The 19,301-nt window shown below is 40.4% G+C and overlaps 1 protein-coding gene across 1 annotated transcript in view; it reads left to right on the forward strand.

Moving 5' to 3' along the window:
* enox1 (ecto-NOX disulfide-thiol exchanger 1) overlaps positions 1-18,697 on the forward strand; it is a 52,494-nt gene extending 33,797 nt beyond the window's left edge. The window contains exons 10-15 of the mRNA XM_085374256.1: positions 604-809; positions 5,006-5,113; positions 8,089-8,145; positions 9,120-9,222; positions 17,135-17,220; positions 18,566-18,697. Of these exons, the coding sequence (XP_085230382.1) occupies positions 604-809; positions 5,006-5,113; positions 8,089-8,145; positions 9,120-9,222; positions 17,135-17,220; positions 18,566-18,697 (692 nt within the window). The remainder of the gene's footprint in view (positions 1-603; positions 810-5,005; positions 5,114-8,088; positions 8,146-9,119; positions 9,223-17,134; positions 17,221-18,565) is intronic.
* Positions 18,698-19,301: the final 604 nt, after the last annotated feature.

The raw sequence follows: 19,301 nt of genomic DNA on the forward strand, positions 1-19,301 counted from the left end.
TCAGCCACACGCAAAAGTGTGAACACTGAAAGTAAAATTGTTTTTTTCTGAGATTAATTCTGTCTTTGAGACGTCCAGATTCTAGAAACACCTTTTTTTTCACTGGTCCCCCGATTTGGTGCTCTGCTCGCAAGAGCTCCTCAGGATCTTTGAGTTTATGTGATTTAGACAAGCTGGTTTATTTGTGTGGCACTTTAACCAATAAAAAGTCACAAACTCCTGTGCAGCAAACAGAATAGCTCAAGCTGGGTTTACTCGAACACGTGTAAAGGCAGTTTTTATTTAAACCAGCCTTTAAAAAGAAATTTCTGACAAGAGACTTTGCAGCCTGTGCAGCATTAAATCTGCTGTTCATATAACCCTTCAATTATAAAAACAAACCAAAGCAGGATAAAGTTGTGGGGACATCACTGATGTGGACCCTGAATGAGATGCTCATGTTCATTTCTTCTTTTTTTTAACAACACAAGGCCTTTCCATTGTTTCTTTCTCTCTCCTTTTTGTCTTTCTCATCCACTTGTTTCTTATTTTCCTACTCTCATCTCCTCCCTTTCCTCCCTCACCTTTCCGGATCCCGCCTTTCTTCCCTCTCTCCTCCCGCAGGAGTGTGTGATCAGACTCAGGCCTCTCTGAAGGAGGAGAACGACTCCCTGCGCTGGCAGCTGGACGCCTACAGGAACGAGGTGGAGCTCCTGAGGAAGGAGCAGAGCAGAGCCAGCCGCCCAGAAGACGATCACTCGCACACACACCCTCACAGCCCAGAGGCTCAGATCCAGCTGCTGCAGCAGAGCATGCACAGCATGCAGCAGGTTTGTTTGTCTGCCTGCACATCACATTTTCATGGTTCTCAGAAGTGACTATAATCCTTTTAATCGTACTTTTAGCTTAGGAAATCCCTCTGATCTCTGCTGATAGTCAAACTTTACATAACGTAAGATTTCTTGTTACCGTCACCAGGTCAGCGTGATTCCCAATTTCACTTCTGCTTAATCAATACTGTAAATTAGTGAATGAATAATGGCCTATAATAATGAAGAAATGAACACTGGTGCTGCTGAACGTGTTCTAAACATTTCTCTACAATGAATTTTGATGCAGCAGAACTGAAGACAACAGTTTGTGTTACTCTCGCTGCTGCTTCTGCAGATTCTTCATTAAATGTTCCACGGCAACCATCTAAAGCAGGCCTCTGGGGCAGATGCTCTCTATTTGTATTTTTTAAGAAAAAAGAAGGAAACTATTCGTTAGGCAGGTAAACAATTTATTTTCTTACTAACAAAAACTGCTTTTCTTAATTTGAGCAGTTACAGGTTACAGATCCTCTTGATAATCGGCAAATACAGATTTTAGATGATATTTTACTTGAATTCTGCTTTTGGGAGAAACCACAGTAGTGCGGCGGTCCCGGGTTTGAGTCTGCTCTTCCCGTGCCTGTCTGGGTTTTGTCCAGGTACTCTGGCTTTCTCCCAGAGTCCAAAGACAGCGTATGACAGCTGGGATAGCCCCTAAAATCTTTCCTTTAAGATAAAGTGAATGATTGCGGCTAACTTTCTATCTAATTTTTTAGCGTCTTATTAAGCTATTTAGGATATTTAATAGTCTCTCTAGGGCTCTCTCACAGTTTTTCATCATTGCTACGACACATTTGCTGAAAACTTTCCACATGTTTCTCGAAGCCCAGTTTTCAAGCTATAATCCCAAAATGCTGCAAATATGCACATCAAAGCTTTTTCTGTGTTCGCAACCAAACTGTGTTCAGATCGCACGAGCAGCCTTTACAGCTCATAAAACTACTTAACATTTGTTAACTTCTCCATCAAAATAGTTTAAAAACAGTGTTGAAATTTAACTCACTAACCTCCCTCGTGTGATTGCTTTCAAATTCCAAAGAAATTGCAAGTAGTTAAAAAAAAATCCTTGATTCAGTTCCTCAAATTTCATCTGAAATGTTTGCTCCTGCTCGTCCCCTTCCACCTCCTCCTTTGCCTTCTCTTCCAACACCTTTTATGTGCAGTCGTCCTCCTCTGCCTCTCACATTGTTTCCATCCACATCAGCCCTTCCTGGCTGTACACTCTGAACCAGCATACAATCACATCATTATCCAACAAGTGCAAACAATTATGAGTTACATCTGCTCTCTAACCATGTTTAACTTCTGCCAACTGTGATTACTGTTAAGCATCAACATTGAAAACATGTTTAGTGTTTTATAAAAACAGTAAATAAATCATGAAAGGTTTTGCTAAAAGAATGATTGATTCAATAAACGGGTATAGGAATTTGTTTTGTTTTGGGGTTTTTTGGGGGGGGGGGGTTGGTTAAGATTTCAGAGGAATCTTAACACAGATAGGTATAACAGTGCAAGGACTAGATGGTAGTGAAGCTTGACCAACCATCCAAAGCATCGGACAACAGGAGAGAACAAGAGAGGCTGGACGAAGGTGTCGAACTCCAAGCTGTGATCCATCACAGCTGATTTAAATGTCAGATTACCTTCTCAACATGTCTTGAAGTTCTCCAGAGGCCTGGTAATGAGCTAATCATGTGATTCAGGTGTGTTGACCCCGGGTGATATCTAAAACCTGCAGGATACCGGCTTTCGAGGCCTGGAGTTCAACACCCCTGGTTTAGCAGATGGTAGTTAGATCTGTTATGATGTATGGCATACACTGTATGCTCTGGAGATGATGGCACTGACTAAAAAATGTAGGTCGCAGAACTAAAAATGTTAAGATTTTCATTGTGGGACAGGATTAGAAGTGAGTACATCAGAAGGACAGCTTAAGTATGGAAACAAAGTCAGGGACTCAAGGCTGAGATGGTTTGGATATGTGCAGAGGAGGGGTGCTAGATATTCTGGCCAAAGGATGCTGAAGATGGAGCTGGTGGAGGGTGACAAAGGAGGATGCTCAGGATAGGGTGAGATGGATGCAGATCAACCACTGTTGTGACCTTTAAAGGAGCAGCTACAGAAGAGGATTAGGGCCACTGGGAGAAAAAAGTGGGCATGTCTTTTTTTTTTCTTCTTCTCCAGAATTCTGAGGGAAAAAAGTCAGAATTCTGACCTTTTTTTTTCTCAGAATTCTGCTGATACAGACCAGCTACTTTTGTAAAATCTGAGGAATGTGTCTTTAAAAATGACTTGAATAATGAAACCCATGAGCTCAAGTCTTTTTAGTGTTTGCAAGAAAGCATTTTTTTTTTTTTGATCAGAAAAGAGCAGGAAGCGTAGCATACACAAGCAAACACAGAAAAACCAACAACCAAACAGTGTTTTCCTTTGCTGAGTTCTCCCACTATTCCTCACTTTACTTTTTTCATGGAGCACAGTAAGCTGTGTCGGAGCACGCAGCTCGTTTGCCACGAGTTAGCCTGATTAAACTTGACTTCCTGTCTTTCTCAATCTAAACTGACAGCACTGATAAAATGAGGCACATTGGAGACAACCACCATCATATAGACACACACGCACACACTGCCCTGCTGGCTCATTGTAAATGTGCTGCTTACTTGACTTCTTAGCAGTGTGAGGGGAAACTCACACTGCTATCGCTTCTCATTTGTCATGCAGCGTTGTTTTTTTTATTCCCCCTCAGTGCAGATGATCAGCTGTGACAAACAAAATAAGTGCTTTGCTTCATATACTTCATCACAGCGTTAAGATGACATCGCATCATGCAAAAAATATGAACGCGTACACGATGAATGAAACAGTCAGTTCATTTAAATAATAAACATCTTATTGTGATAAAAAGACTAAAATCAGAATAAAAGTGGCTTCAGCACTAGGAGAATAATAAGATGACAAAGTGTTGAGTGTAGGTAAAGGGAGCAGGCAGATAAAAACCTCTCACAACACTCACTGACAGCTGCAGCCTCAAGTCAAAGTTCTGTTTTCTCATCTTCTAAGACATGAAGCAAGACGTCCTACAGCTTCTTGGCATCTTGGCTTTCTTTTATTTAGTAGAAGTAAACATCATTTCCTTTTTCCTCCATGTTCAAATTAATGACTTTAACCAGCAAACCTTCAGCAACTGAAAAACAAGCTAATGTTAACCTGAAACTCTCTGAAGTCATCCTGGAAATGCAGAGCTGTGAACAGTAAAGTCACAAAACTGTTTCTCCTGCAGTAAGACTGCACATCTAAATATGTCCTGATGCCAGTTTTAGTTTTCAGATTTATTTACATGGCGCCAAATAACAACAGCAGTCGTCTCACAGAAGCCAGAAATTTACTCTATAGCAGGGATGTCAATTCATTTTTCACTGGGGGCCACATAAAGCGAACTTTGACCAGTAAAACTCCCTCCTCTGTCTGTGTAAAGAACTTTAACTGCACATTTTTATCCCTGAGATATATTGATGTAAAAACAAGCAGTGCAATTTCAACAGTATGTCTCAATATTTCTACACGATAAAGAGATCCTGCTGTGGTAAATGAAAGGCGTCTGTCAGCTTTGGGCTTAAACTGTAAGACATAAATGTAAAAAACTACAGAAAGCACTCTGGTACCTCATTGGCCAGACTGCACTGTAATTATGCAACAGAAAATTCAATAATCACTTTTTATTTTTTTTACTGTGGACACAGCCTCTACAGTAGACAGTAGAAAAATGTGAAATATATTTAAAAGTCCAAAATTGATGGTTTCCATTACATTTTCCAGCAGCGTCTATTCTTTAACAGGGTGATTCTGGCCCCTGGGCCTTATGTTTGACCACTGCATTTTGAGCTGCACAGCTGCAACTCAGTTGGAAATGTGAGAGCCAGGTGCTTGGTAGGCACTCAGACCCCTTGAACTTAAAGTTTTCCATTAACTTTTTCTCCCATAAAGATGACATTTGATGACCTCCCCGGTACCTCTAAATAACAAGATTTGACATATATATCAGCCCCAATATATATTGCGGTGTCAAATCTTGTTATTTAGAGGTACCTGGGAGGTACCTGTGATTATTAAATTGATATTGTTAAGTTAAATGTGTATCTGTGATTGTCTTCCAGCAACTTCTGAACCTACAAGAGAAGCTATCGAGCAAGGAAACTGAGCTGGAGCAGGCAAGAGAAGAGCACCGCTACCTGGAGGGGGAGGTACTCAGCCTCAGAGACAAGGTGTGCGCCAATTAGTATTCACCCTCCATTACTGGCAACCAAATTTAAAGTAGTCATCCATCCATCCATCCATGCATCCATCCTCCCTCTTCTCCTTATCTTAATCAGGGCTGCAGTTAAAGTAATTTTTAGAAAATAAAGTAGTAAGACGTTCCAGGGACATGATGATGTACAACTCTGTTACGCTTGACTGGATTCCTTTTGTTTGGACTCCTTATAGTCAGCCCTGTGTCTACATAGCAATGACCAGACATGTTTGTCTTTTTCAGGCTTAATGCCATTAAGTCCTTTGACTGCTTCACACTTTTTTTAATCAGGTATTTCACACAGAACACAGCAGTAATCCAGCAAGAACACCGCTGTAGCGTTCAGTCTTCATGTTCTCATGAAGTGCATTTTCCGGTCTCTCTGTTGTGGCTCTTTCATGTGCGGTATACTGAAAAAGCACGCTGCAACACACACAGAAGCTTAAATTCATGGAGGGGATGAAGGGGGTTGGAAGGACATGAGTGCTGCTATGGCAACAGCCCCGCCAGGATGTTATTCTGCGGTCTCAAGCTGAGACGTGACTGGCCAAGATGGCATGTGTGTGGTTTATAAATACCTGCGGACCAAGTGTTAGAAACTGCAAAATACTCTCTGCGTATTACCCATTAGAAATTATAAATATCGATTTATTTATTTATTTACAGCGAAAGTAACGTTACAGTATTTATTCCTCTGCTAAAGGCCTTTCACTGACAGTAAATCATCCACACACTGCATCTTGTGTGATTATTATTATTATGTGTCAGACAAGTAAGCAAAACCTGGTTTAGTGTACTTACTAACCGCTATCTGCTAGCTAAGCATTGACAGCTCACAACAAACACCGAAGAACTGAACCGTGGGACTCCTGAATGTAACACAGAGCACACAACGCTGGAGTTAATGATGCTTCACCTTTAGTGGGGCAGGTGCACCTTCACACCACTGCCTCGCTCACCCCTTCACAATAATTCCCTCTCACAGCAGTTCTGTTTGGACATATATGTGAAACCACAGCATTCCAAGTGTAACGTCTAGAGGTTTTGAGAACTGGACTTCAGTCAGTTTCACTTTCACTCTCATCTCATAGCAACAGTATATGTCAAGGTCAACAGTCTGAGATATGGGGAGGTGTAAGGCTGAGCCATTAATACCAGATTTTTGTGGCTGCTTCAACTTATTTGAAACATCTCCAGAAACACAGAAATGTTTATTTGGTACTCACAAGAAGGATGAACTATGAACGACCAAAGAAACTCAGTCGGATCTGTGGTGGCATCGAATCAGCTGCTTTGATGTTCTCGCCTCATCTTTTCTGACTGTTGGCTTGACTGACCCCCACACTCACCTGACCTAAATCCAATGGAACACCTATTATTTTTGTGGTATTGAGATCTGAGATTTCAAAGTGTTCCTTTAAATTTTTTGAGCAGTGTATGTATAGACAAACGAATTTATTTTGGCTATCCGTTGGTTCTTTGCCACATCCCACAGCAACATTACTGCAGGCTGACCTAAGACTTCATAGATGCATACATTCTGCAGGAATAAAAGGGCTGTCAGGGGGAACAGAGGAGGTCTGGGGGAGGAGGAGACACACTTTTTATGTAGTGATTTCACTGCCAAGTTTTACAGACGCTTCACATAGATGAATCCAGTCCGTAGGCAGAGGTGAACAAGCCCGGTCGGAGGTAACAGCACGTAAATCAGCTGCTCGTCTGTACTTCAGCTCGCACCTGTATACCACAGGAGCTTTTGTGGGGGAAGTTTTTGAGACAATCCAAATGAAGTAGGTGCTTCAGGTGCTTCATACCTGAGGAACAGTGACAGCCTGGATTGCCCAAACCTCTTTAGAGTTCACACGAGGAGCAGGAAGAGTCTGAAACAGTGGCAGCTGCATGGCTAATGCAGTTTTTGGGAGATACTTTGTTTACACTGCATATCTCTTGCACAGACATTATGCTGGACTCACACAAACCGCAAATTAATCACCTAGCCCACATTATCCTCACATACTTTTCCCATGCACATGAGTTGTGTCCCTTTTAGAGCATCAAATCTCCAAAACATGACTGACTTTTGCCCAGAAACTGTTGAGTAAAAGCAGCTGGCTGAAGGTAAGAGAGCTCACGCGGTCATTGTGCGGTTTTGGCTGCAGTAATGAGAAGAAGGTTGCCGGGCTCTGCTGATGAGTGCTCTGTGATGGATAACTGGCAGCGCAGAGTCGAAGCAGCTGTAGGTTATGTTGCGTGTTTGAAGGAGGCAGATACGATGGCGTTGTGCCGGGGATGTAGAAGTGTCTTTAGTCATATTTTATACTTAGAAAACAGAAGGTTTCAAATCAAGGACTGTATTAATAACAGATGATTGTGGGTGTAAATCGCTACCTTTAACTTCTTTTACTGGTCTTTGCTGGAAACTGGGGACCACAGTCTGCTCCATATCGCTGTTTTTCATCTGTCACTACTTATTACGGTCAATTTAAATGCCCCCTTTTAAAATTTTTACTTATTTTCTCTGAGGTTTTTTTTAGCTTTTGTACTTATCTAGCCCATTTAACAGTCCACTGCTGAGTGGGTTACTTTCTGGATGATAAAGTTAGAAGAACGTGGGAAGAGGAGGGAGTTAGATGAGAGGAAACATCGGCCAAGTCTCTGTGGCAGCTCTCTGTAAAGCCTTCCATAACGCCTAATGACCAGTTTGCCATGTCTCTGTTTGTGCACGATAAATACATTTATAATTCTCAAACAGCTATCAGCACAGTGTTTCTTCAGAGTATCCATATAATGGTCTCACAGTCTGCACATTTCCAGCCTGTCCTTCTAACAGACCCATCTATAAAAGAGCAGAAAAAACAGACTCTTTGTTACAAATGTTTTTTCTTCAAACTCTGAGTTTCACTGCGACTCATCAAACACTTTCTGTTTTCTCTCTGTGTGTCTCTGCAGCTGCTGAGCAGTAATGGGGAGACTGTGGAAGGGACCAACGGCGAGCTCCATGAAAAGGTAAAAATTGAAGCCTGAGCTGAAGTCGACTGGCAGAAAAATAACTGACAGTTTTTGGTTTTTTTGTTTTTTAAAAACAACATTTTTGTCAGGTTGTCAAGCCAAACATGGCCCCGTTCAACAGTTTGAAAAGTAGAGATTTGATGCTTGTGTTTGTGATTCACACAATATCAGCACACTTTTTTTTTAAAAAAATGTAAAGACCCAAACAAAGGAAACAGTTGATGAGAGTGAAACATGAGTGAAATCAGGAGAGGTTACAGTCTGTTATTTTGGTCCTCAGCTGTCTCTCACAGCACTTTGTTGCTTCTCAGTGACCCAGTATGTACACATTTACACACAGTGTCTGTATACTGCACATGTCATGGGAGATGGACTATTAGCCTCAAAGCTGCTGAAGTGCACACTGATTGAAGTCAGGAGGACACGGACATTTGTATCATGCTACTCTGAGTCGATCTGCATTCACTGTACTATTATCTGAAAATCTGGACCTCCTGAGTGCAACACTGTGATGCCTTTTATTAAATGATGAGGTTTTGCTTGGGTTTTGTGTGCTCTTTGTGTGTTGCAAATATATAGTGCTGATGTCAATGAGATCCAACAAATGTTTCAACAGAAAGCCAGTGGCATTGTTCCTCGTGCTTTTTGGATTAATGTAGAATATATGAACTGATTTAGGATAAATGATTTAGATATTTTCTGAAAGCATAAAGGCAGATGGGAAAACGTTGGGCCACCTAGCAGCTTCTGTTCTCTCAGTTTGCCCCTTGCAAATGCGTAATTGTTAATACCGCGCCAAAAACTATTCAACAAAACACATTCAGTTCTGGACACAACACAAATGCAAAATGCTAACTCATTTCCGGGTGTTTCCCAGCCCTCTGTTATCAGCTTCATGTAGTAATTGGTAGTTAAAGTGTATTTGTACCCTTATGTTTTGGCTCTTTTGTCATACACATGTGTTTTCACAGGGGATCAACGGGTGTGTTCCTTCTCTGTACCACAGCAGAGACCGGAGGACCGAGCTTATCACAAGAGGAGTCATCACTTCAGAAAAAGAGGCTCTGCTTCTTGGTAAATGCTTCTTACTATTACTGGCTGTCAGTTTAGCTATATAACACATGGCTGAAACCAGAGGCGGAGCCAGACATTTGAAACACCCGGGGCTTAGCCCTAAAGGGTAGTATGCATGTGGGATGGGGGTAGAAATGACTGAAAGATTAATAGGCTCTGTTTTGAGTTTTGTTCAAAAAAGAATGACTTCATATAGGAAAAAAATATATCACATATGCAGGACACCTTAAACTAGTTTTTTTTAATTAAGCAGCAAGGCAGAACAAAGTCGGGGCTGTATCAAGACACAGGGACTAAACCCCAATTCAACCAGACCCAGAACTGATCCAGAATTAAAACAGGACTACAACAGTTCAAAATCAGGACTACTGAGGACTTAACCAAGACATAACCACAATCAGAACTAGATGATAGTAGCACTAAAAATCATCATAGACCTGCACTACACTTATTTTTTAATTCTACCAAAGTCCACTATTTAGATTGAGAAAAGTTTATATAATTATTTAGCCTTGTTGTGCAAACAAGCCTGCATAACTTAATAAATGTAGAATTTGAAAAATAACAAACCTAAAAAGAAACACTAGGTACGAGATACATGAGGACCTATGATACGGTGATACTTTTGGTAAACAACCATTTGACTAACATGTTTGTCTCACCTGCTCTTGTTCCCTCTCTGTTCCTCTCTCTCCCTCTTTGTGCTGACAATCATCAAATATACAGTTGAAACCAGATATTTATGTACTCTTCAGATAAAAACACAAACACCTTTTTAATTGTAACATCAAATCAGACTAAATGTTTATTTTTTTAGATTGATAAATATAAAAAACATTTGTTAACTTTAAGAGTAAAGAGAGAAACTATCTGTATTTCTTAATTGTAAATGGCACCAAATTGTATTCAAAATTGAGCCACACTTATGGAGCTCCACAGTTCTTTTCCTGGTGTTTTGGTTGATATCTCTTGATTTTCCCATGTCACAGAAACAGGCTCTGTGTTTTGCCTTATATGCATCCACAGGTGTGCCACCAATTTACTCACATGGACTCTACTAACCTATCAGAAGCTTCTTCAGCTCAGAATGGAATCGTCTGGAGTTTTCTTATTAATTAACAATAAACTTAGTGTATATGTGCTCCTAAATTTGATGAAAGTGATAAAAATAGACAGATCTCTCTCTCTTTATTCTGACATTTAACTAATTCAAAAGATGTTTCAATATTTATCCAAAACAAAACAAGTTTACTCTAAATTGATGTTTAACAGTAAAAAAATGTTCTTGTGTTTTCCATAAAGTGTATGCAAATATCTGGTTTAAACTGTGGATATACTGCTGTGTATTGAAATCCCTCTTGTTTTGCATAGAAATATACTGAACAACATACAAAGCATAATATATAAAATAACATTTACCTGAGTTTTTTCTTTGAAAGAACCCTCTAATGTCCATTCTTATATTTCAGTACATAACTGAAACCGATTTAGTCGGGGAGGGTAAGAACTGAAAATATGAAATAAACACACGTAAGCTAAGACTCTAAAAAGAATAGCATTTGTTCGGCTTGTCATTTCGCCATTTGTTGATTCACTTGAAGAGCAAGTAACGTAATATTGGTCAAGTGATCAGTTTGATATCAATCTTTCGTGATGCACCGTCAGAATTTACATTATTTGTACGGTACGAATGATTTGCTTTGGTACCTGGTCAAACTTAGACTCTCCTTAGTATGGCTGGCTCCGTTTCTCCAACAGCGCACACAGGCAGCAGCTGCCCCGCCCTCTCGCTCAGTCGTTTAGTGCCTGAGCTCGGATCATACCAATATCAGGGGGGATTCACGCACAGTCGTAAATTCCCACAGTGTGCACTATGTGCTTCGAATATTGTGTGTACTTTTTGTTTTATACAGTTGTCAGCCAGGCATCTAACTATGAAAAAAATTACACTCCAGAAGACCCCGGGCTTCTGAAAAAACAACCCGGGCTTAAGCCCAGTAAGCCACCCCCACGCTCCGCCCCTGGCTGAAACGCACTGGTCTGAGTTTGAAAAAATCTCTCAAGTATAGTTATACCACCAAACAAAAATGGCACAAAAAGCATGTTGATCATTTTTCCTCACGCAACAAGCATAGGTTTGGTTCAGTTTGTCCCAAGTGCACCTTTTTTGCTTTCTTCTGAAACTATTTTGGTTTTCATGTGAAGTATGACCCTGATGGACAAAAGTAAAACAGTATGTTGGATGTGCCATGCAATGCTTAATTACATTGGTGGAAACTAGTATGTTAGCGCAGTTAGCTCGTTAACGTGTTGACCGTCCAGCCCCACGCACGGGGCGATCCGCGGTAGCTCGTTGACGGAGATTTGCCGTGTTGTGGCTTTAACGTCATTTCAACGAGATTAACGCTGACAGCACTAGTGGGAACACAACGAATATGACTGCACATTTACTCCGACAGCATCCTAGTGCAAAGACAAGTGGAAGCAGACAAAAACAACAAGCACGCATGCTACAAACTTTACCCGAGTCATTTAGACAGCCGTTAGCACAGGATTCTCCTCATGGGGACCTGATATGTTTAATATGCTGCTGAGAATATAGCCCAGAAGAAGCGTATAGTATAGCTTTTATTTTGGAAAGAGACATTTCTCTGTAATAAACTCTCTTTTCCAAAGATGAGTGATTCCTCAATCAGATAGATTTATTTTTTTTATTACTTTGTTGTTTCAGCAACATTAAATTTAAAAACTGTACTTTTGAGTTAAAATATATATTTATAATTTTAATAAATGACAAATTAAAAAGGCATGAACATTTTTTTGTATCGAAAAAATATCGAACCGTGACACCAAAGTATCGAATCGAACCGAACCGTGAATTTTGTGTATCGTTGCACCCCTACAATAAAGCTATCTATAAAATAAAGTATAGAAAAAGAGATATAAATATAAACATAAATATAAAAGGACACAAGTGTTACCACTAATGTTTCTGGGATGTTACTGATATTATAGGTGTACAGATGTGCACACGTTGTGGCGTACAAAGTGACAGAGTGCATTGAGGTATGGATGAGACGACACTGAAATAAAACCCCTTTTGACTTTTTGGTTGAAATCTGTGAGGGTTTTTTTTTTTTAATTATTTGTTCCAGCAAACAGTGTCAGGAATAACGCAGAAGTTCACTGACAGTATGGTCCTGTTGTACCCAACAGGCAACACTGTGGCCAAATAAGCTCTCAGAGCACTCACTGCTTAATCTTTTACTCTTTCTCACCTCAGATCGTGAGGCTTCTGCTCTGCAGAGGCTGGACAGCGGAAGGAAAAGAGAGACTTCAGTCAGAAAATTAATCTCCAGTGGATATTATAACCTGAAGTTTTTCCATATCCTTCTTCTTGTTATGTATTTCAGCTGGCATACGAAAGGAACAAAGTGAAAGCTTGCTTACCTCTCCATTACGTTATCAGTGGAAATCACCGGTATAAAAAACCTTTTTACCCACAGAGCAGTTAGGTCTTGGTCTTCTCCTTGGCTCTGTTTTCTTCCAGCCCAGGAAAGATGTAAATCTAATTTGGCTGCTGTGTGAGCAGAGGTGAACGTGTGAGAGCGCAGATTCTTGCTCGGAGTGATTTGTTTCCAGCCTCTGCTCATTCCAAGAAACTCTCCCAGTACACAGCTCAAGGTGGATTATGCGCATAGTTGGATTATGAAAGTCTTTGACTGGAACTTACTGACAGCTTTCATGGCTAATTTAATTTCCAGAGAGACTGTGCAGGCTGTGACGCTCATTCAAGCTACACGTGTGGACAGCAGCACCCTGATTACTTTGTAAGTTCAGCGCACAGCACAGTTCTGAGAGTATTCGGTAGCGGAGCATTAAAGATAACTGAACGTGAGTGCGCAAGAGTGCTTGACACTTAACTCGTCTCATCTCATACCACCGCTGCCGTGTTAGGCGTAAACATAGCGTCTGCTGTCTGAGAGCTTGGAGAGCTCTCAAGCCTTCTTCTGCAGGAGAGACAGAAAAACAAAGTGCCTAAAGCCTGCTGTGGCTCCTTTCTGTTTCTATCTTCTTCTAAAATCAGAGACGTGGATTTCACTCTGTGTTGGGCCCCCATACAGCAGCTGGACACAATTCATTTCTGCTGCCTTTGTTTCCCTCTGTAAAGCCTCGCGTTACCACAGACCATGCAGCAGCGTGGAGAAAAGCACAGGACGATCTGTATTTGTCCACAACAGAGCAGAGCGGGAGGAACAGCAGCACATTTATCTCTCTTAGTGGCGCCAAGAAAATCCAAATATGAAGGAGCGAGGAGGCACAGCTCTCTGTCTTCCTCCCCTGCTGCTGCTGCTGCTGCTGGGAGATTTTCATCAAACAAACACATTTTTAAAGGCATGTGGCCGATTTTCTCACACAGTAAAATCAAATAAGACAATAGAATTTACATTTAGCATTTTAATTTGCATATCAAAACACTGAGTGGAAGTATTTTGAAATGTTATGCTACCTATTCTCCCTGTTTTATGGTTCTTGGGCATATTTGCCTTTACTGGATAGGGAAGACGGGAGAGTCACACACAGTAAATGGTCCCGGGCAGAATCAAGCACAGGTCCGTGCAGCCTTTCAGCATAGGAGGTCACCAGGTGAGCCTTGCAGGGAGAATGCTTCCACATTGACTGGCTTTCTGACTAACTTGAGTTAAGTGGGAGTGGGTTATAGCAGAGGCATTGCGGGAGAGACACAAAGAATCCACAATTCAAATCTACGGGAGAATTGCAAAGTCAGATTCTTTTTGAATGAGTGACCAATGGAACTGAAGTTCATTTATATAACGTTCAAAGTAGCTGACCCAGTAGAGCTCAAGATGGCTGCTCAGTTGCAAGGCTTCTATGTAGAAGGACTTTAGATTATGAAGTCCCCTGACTCTGACAAAACTCTTTTTAATTAATGAATTAATTTAGCCTTGAGTTCAGCATTGTTGCTACCGCCATCTTGGTTTTTTAGAACCAGAAGTGACTTGTGTCTAGGTTAGCTAGCTAAGGTGAACCCGAAGACCTTACGTGTGTCCCCATAAAGGTGCTGCATAGGCTGTCCTTCGAAGGCTGGAAGTGTTGGACGGTCTAGTTTACCAAATGCTGCTCCCTGCACCTAGCAGCCGTGACAGTAGCAGCTACGGACATTGGGCACAGTGTTGTTTTACAGAATAGAAATAGAAATCTTTATTTAATATTTTTTGTTTTACTTTTACTGGAGAAAACTGAGACCTTTTTTTGGCATGTGATGTATCAGAGACTGAGAGACACCACAGCCATGGGCTGAGTCCTTTTAGCAAACGGTTGCCAGTAAACTAGTTTTGCTAATGTAGCTCATGAGACTAATGTCATTTCATTTTGACAGTACAAATATAATAGATCCAATATTATATTAATTATTTTATTATCATATATTTTATATAATTTTTTAAATGATCTGTGGGTCAGGGTATGAAAGTGTATGTGTGTGTGCAAGGTGTCTTATTTGTACAAGGGACAGACAGAGGTAGGCTGCACAATTACTGCTAAGTAACATGCAACTCTTAATACTATAATAAGCAAGGTAGGCAAGTCATCCATGTATGTTGAACCTTTTGATATCAGTGTGTGAATGAAGGTGGAGAAAAAAACAGAAGGTTTTCAAGTGACAGTAAATTGTCAGTTTAGATGGTATGTTTGTTGCATTTGCACGTCTGCAAGCAGTCATCGAGAGTCTGGGTGCACACGTAAAAGAATAAATTGGATGCTCATTTCATACAGACTGTATGCGCTGTGTCGTGATGTTACTGTGTTCCACATCTATGGCTCAGTTATTGCTGTGTGGCTGCACAGATTGTTTTCTGCTATTGACTTGTTCAAATAGTCCAACCAAACACAATAAACAAAGGAGCTTTTTTAGCCATCAGTAGGTTTGCCAGCATGCTTTCTTTTGCACATTTGTGGAACATTTCGATACACACACACTCAGTTGTAGCATGTGTTCAAGTTTGTGTCCACTGTTTGAATCACTGTCTGCAGACACAGATGCCGAAGCCACAAATTGCCATGATTCATAAATTAGTCCTGGACTATTTGAAATGCCAAGCCTCAAACTTTAAACATTAAAACCATTTTAAGGCTCCAGTTATACAGCTGCAGCACTCCCTTTCTTTTGAATAAGAGGTCATACACAGAAAAATAGTTTTTTCTTACCTTTTGTGTTGTCTGTAGAAGCTAAACGATGGTCAAAAGTTTTCAAGCACTCATCATGAATGTCAGTAATTTTGAGCTTTTAATGATTTCTTGAACAGTTTTTTTTGTCCACTCTTGGCAGAATTGAGTGTGTTTAAATTAGCTGCTTTCCTGCCATGAATCCAGCTTTTAAGCGTTGTTCACAAATTTTTCAATAGAGTTGAATGTGGGGCTTTGTGAAGGCTTTTCAGATGCATCCTACACACAACAACAACCACCTCAGGTCCTGGCACTTTCAATACAGGGGAGGCATGATGAGCCGATGGAGCTCTGGTGTGTCAGCCTCCTCTGCAGCTGCACCACGAACCACGCACGTACATGTTGTAGTTTCATCAATTTCTCCAAACGCTCCTAAACTTTCCTTTGTATGCTTGTCTCCTCTTATCAGCAGTCAGCCCTATCTTATACATGTAGAAAATATTTCAGTTGTAGTTTGGATTTGTTCATTTTAACTCATTTAACTCATCTAAAGAAGTAACAGGTTTTTTATTTTTTTTGTGCGCTACTTTTAAAACAAGAAGACAAAGATTTGTACCACTTGTATATCGTGACAGTAAATGTACTGTTAGCAGGTGTCTTCCTGAAAAATAACTTGGATCCATAGTAAATACTATGAAACTTATCTGAACCTGCAATTGAAATAGCCTGGACCCAAATGTCATACTGCATTCGTCGATTATGTAGGTTTTTTCTCCTCCCTTTTTCTAAGTTAGAGTTCCTTGGTGCAAGCTTGAAATTTAACTTCCTTTTTTAGTGCACCCACATCCCTGCCCCTCCTTCAGCCTACAGTTCTCTGTGGCACTGTTCCATGTGAGCAGGCCTGGTGGAAGAAATTGAATTAGGCCCGTCTGTAATTGCAAGCGTTTCGCCACATAAATCAAGGAAATAAATATTGGCTGTGCTGGATCCTCCAGGGGACGCCACTCTATTTCTTTACCCTTACCCAACCCCCACCATCATCCACTCCTTCCCCCCCCTCCGCATGACTGCCTACCTTTGCAGGACCTCTCAGAAGTAATCAAGTTGAGAGCAGTTTCTGCTCTGGCCAGCATTTTTATGGGGCTGCTCTGCCATTTGTTTATTGTGCAGCATTTCATGAGGATGCAGATTGGCTGCTCTGCTGGAGCCTGAACCTTTATATCTAAAAGTCACTCTAGTGGATCTTACTTCTTTGTCAGCTCAGTGTGTGTGTGTGTGTGTGTGTGTGTGTGTGTGTGTGTGCACACGCACATTGGCTTTATTAGTTTGCTAAGCCTGTTCTTGAAGCACTCATGAATACTGATGGTAAATACTAAATATACACACTTGCAGTTTTCAAAGACCACATTTGCCTCACAAATACTGCATTCAGAAATCCAATGACAAATGTTTCTGTCCAAATGTTGAACAAATTTAAAGTAAAATCTGCAAATGAAAATGGGAATGAATGCTCATTGAAATATTTGTATGCATTGTGTGTAATATAAATATGCTGGGGTTTTTTACTGTTCCATCCTTAATTGAGGTTTAGATGTTTCTCTATAGTTTTGTTAACCTTTGATTTACTTACTCATCATCTCTGCCAGTGAGATGTTAGATCGCTCCCATGCTCATATTTTCATTGCACTGAACCGCAGGTTTATCTAATGGCCCTTCTTCTCCACAGGCATTATATCGACCTTCCTCCATGTCCATCCATTTGGGGCCAACCTCGAGTATCTGTGGTCGTACATACAGAGACTAGACTCCAAGGTAAATGTCATTAAAAAACAACATGAAACATTCAGCTACATTTCTCACTAAACCCTATTAAAGAACACATGACATAGAAAATGTATGTAATACACAAAATACTCATGAGCAACAAACAAGGGATTGCAAAGGCATAATCTATGTAACCTTTCTTAGAATTGGACTGGCCATTTCTAAGAAGTTCTCTGGGTTTTGCTCGAGAGTAAGCCTATGGGTGCGTCAGTGCTTTTAGATATTTTTATCAAGCAAAAGCACAAAGCAGCATACTGATACTAAGGCACAAAAGAACACACACATAGCAGTTTTACTTTTATTTCATTCATCTTCGGCAACAGTCTCACATACAATGCTTAACAAATTTAGTATAACACCTATAATGATTTATATAAAAAGTAATTTTTCAGAAATTGTATATAAATAACTGTAACTTGCCAACTTAACAAATAATAATAATAATGTGCTTTACAACTGCTTTTTCCTTGTTTATATGTAAAACATTTCAATTATGTTAGTGATAATTATATTTTAGCATTATAAATATCACGTAGACTAAAGAGCTTGCACATATTAGTGAATTAACCATTACAGAAACATAAAAGATGATTCTGATAATTATCCAACAGGTTACTTTATGGTAGCTAAGCTGCATTTGTCACAATGCCACAAACTTCAATTCATTTCTTTTCTCAATTAATTTCAGTCGTATTTATATAGCATCAAATTACGATAACAGTCACCTCAAGGTGCTTTATATTGTAAGGTAAAGACATCCTGAGTTTAGATAGCGGCTCTGTGTTGGAATATGACACTGAAGATAACAGTGGAGGAAGCAGATCCTTAAATTTAGTTACAGCCCTTTCAAAAAAATATCTACTGTAATCAGATGTATTTCCCACTGCTATGTAAACCATTATTGTAAATATAAATGTTATTAGGGAATGATCACTCAAAGGCACTACATCAGGTAAAAAGCATGAGAAATCAGATAGAAACAGATACGGTTGAGGCTATAAAGTTCGAGTTTTTTGGAGCCTCAAGTGGCCAATAGAGGAACTACAGTTTTTGGCACTTAAGTGTTGGCTTTATAATACAGCCCTAGATGTTGCCAGATGATAAAGATTTGCCATATAACAACAAAATGTGTCTAAAAATTATCCAATTTTCTTTGGTTTTTAATTAATCTAGTGAAGGTTGTACCTGCAAATCCAAGGTAGGTCTAATGTCTTTTCATAAGACCCAAAGTACCAAAGTGATATCCAATATGATATGAAAATCAAGAATAAAAGCCCCTGTAGTTTGTTCTATGTCAGTCTGATTTCTCTTCCTCTCTGCTGTCGTCGTTCAGGTATCTGCAGGGGAACTGGAGCGGCTCATGGTCCGTCTGCCCAGTATGTTCAGGCAGGAGCTGAGTGGCGTCGGTGCAACTCTGGAAAAAAGATGGAAATTCTGCGGTTTTGACACACTGAGTTCAGCGTGACACAGGAGTGGCGCACACACACACTGCGAAGACACACCAACGTGAACAGATGTGCACAATGCCTCGGACCTTTAATTCACATGTGTGTGTGCGCATGTTCTTCAGACACACGGCAGTGCAGTAGACAACAGATGACGTTCACTCAAGCAGACACTGGAAACTGTGAAAGCGACGGATTTTTTTTTTTTAGAATCCCAAAAGACATTTCACCTCTGGATGCTGGGTTCAGGTGAAATAACATTTCTTTTCCTCACTGCAGATTGTCACCACGGTGAACTGCAACAGGGCGTTATAGACTATCGTCGGTCAGCACGGAAGACACACCCTCTGTCTGTCCTCTGAAGTGAATCATGGTCCTTGGTGTCTTGCTGTCGGTGCAGTTTGGAGTCTGAAAAATCCAGCAACAACCGAAACATCACAGACAGAGAGTTTAAAAAAAATTTATACCAAAGTTGAACGTTAAAAGATTTGATGCCAGACCTCATTTCCCTGGCAGGTAAATCATCTCCTACTTGGTCCAAGAACTGGCTGTGCAAGGGAGTTTTTGCTGGGCTTCCTGTGGCATGATGGGACCACAGATAGATCACTTCCTCTTAATGGTTTG

This window comes from Diplotaxodon limnothrissa, linkage group LG16 (genome assembly GCF_057381915.1).
Source record: "Diplotaxodon limnothrissa isolate DT_005_m linkage group LG16, D_limnothrissa_male_GT1.1, whole genome shotgun sequence".
Classification (NCBI taxonomy): domain Eukaryota; kingdom Metazoa; phylum Chordata; class Actinopteri; order Cichliformes; family Cichlidae; genus Diplotaxodon; species Diplotaxodon limnothrissa.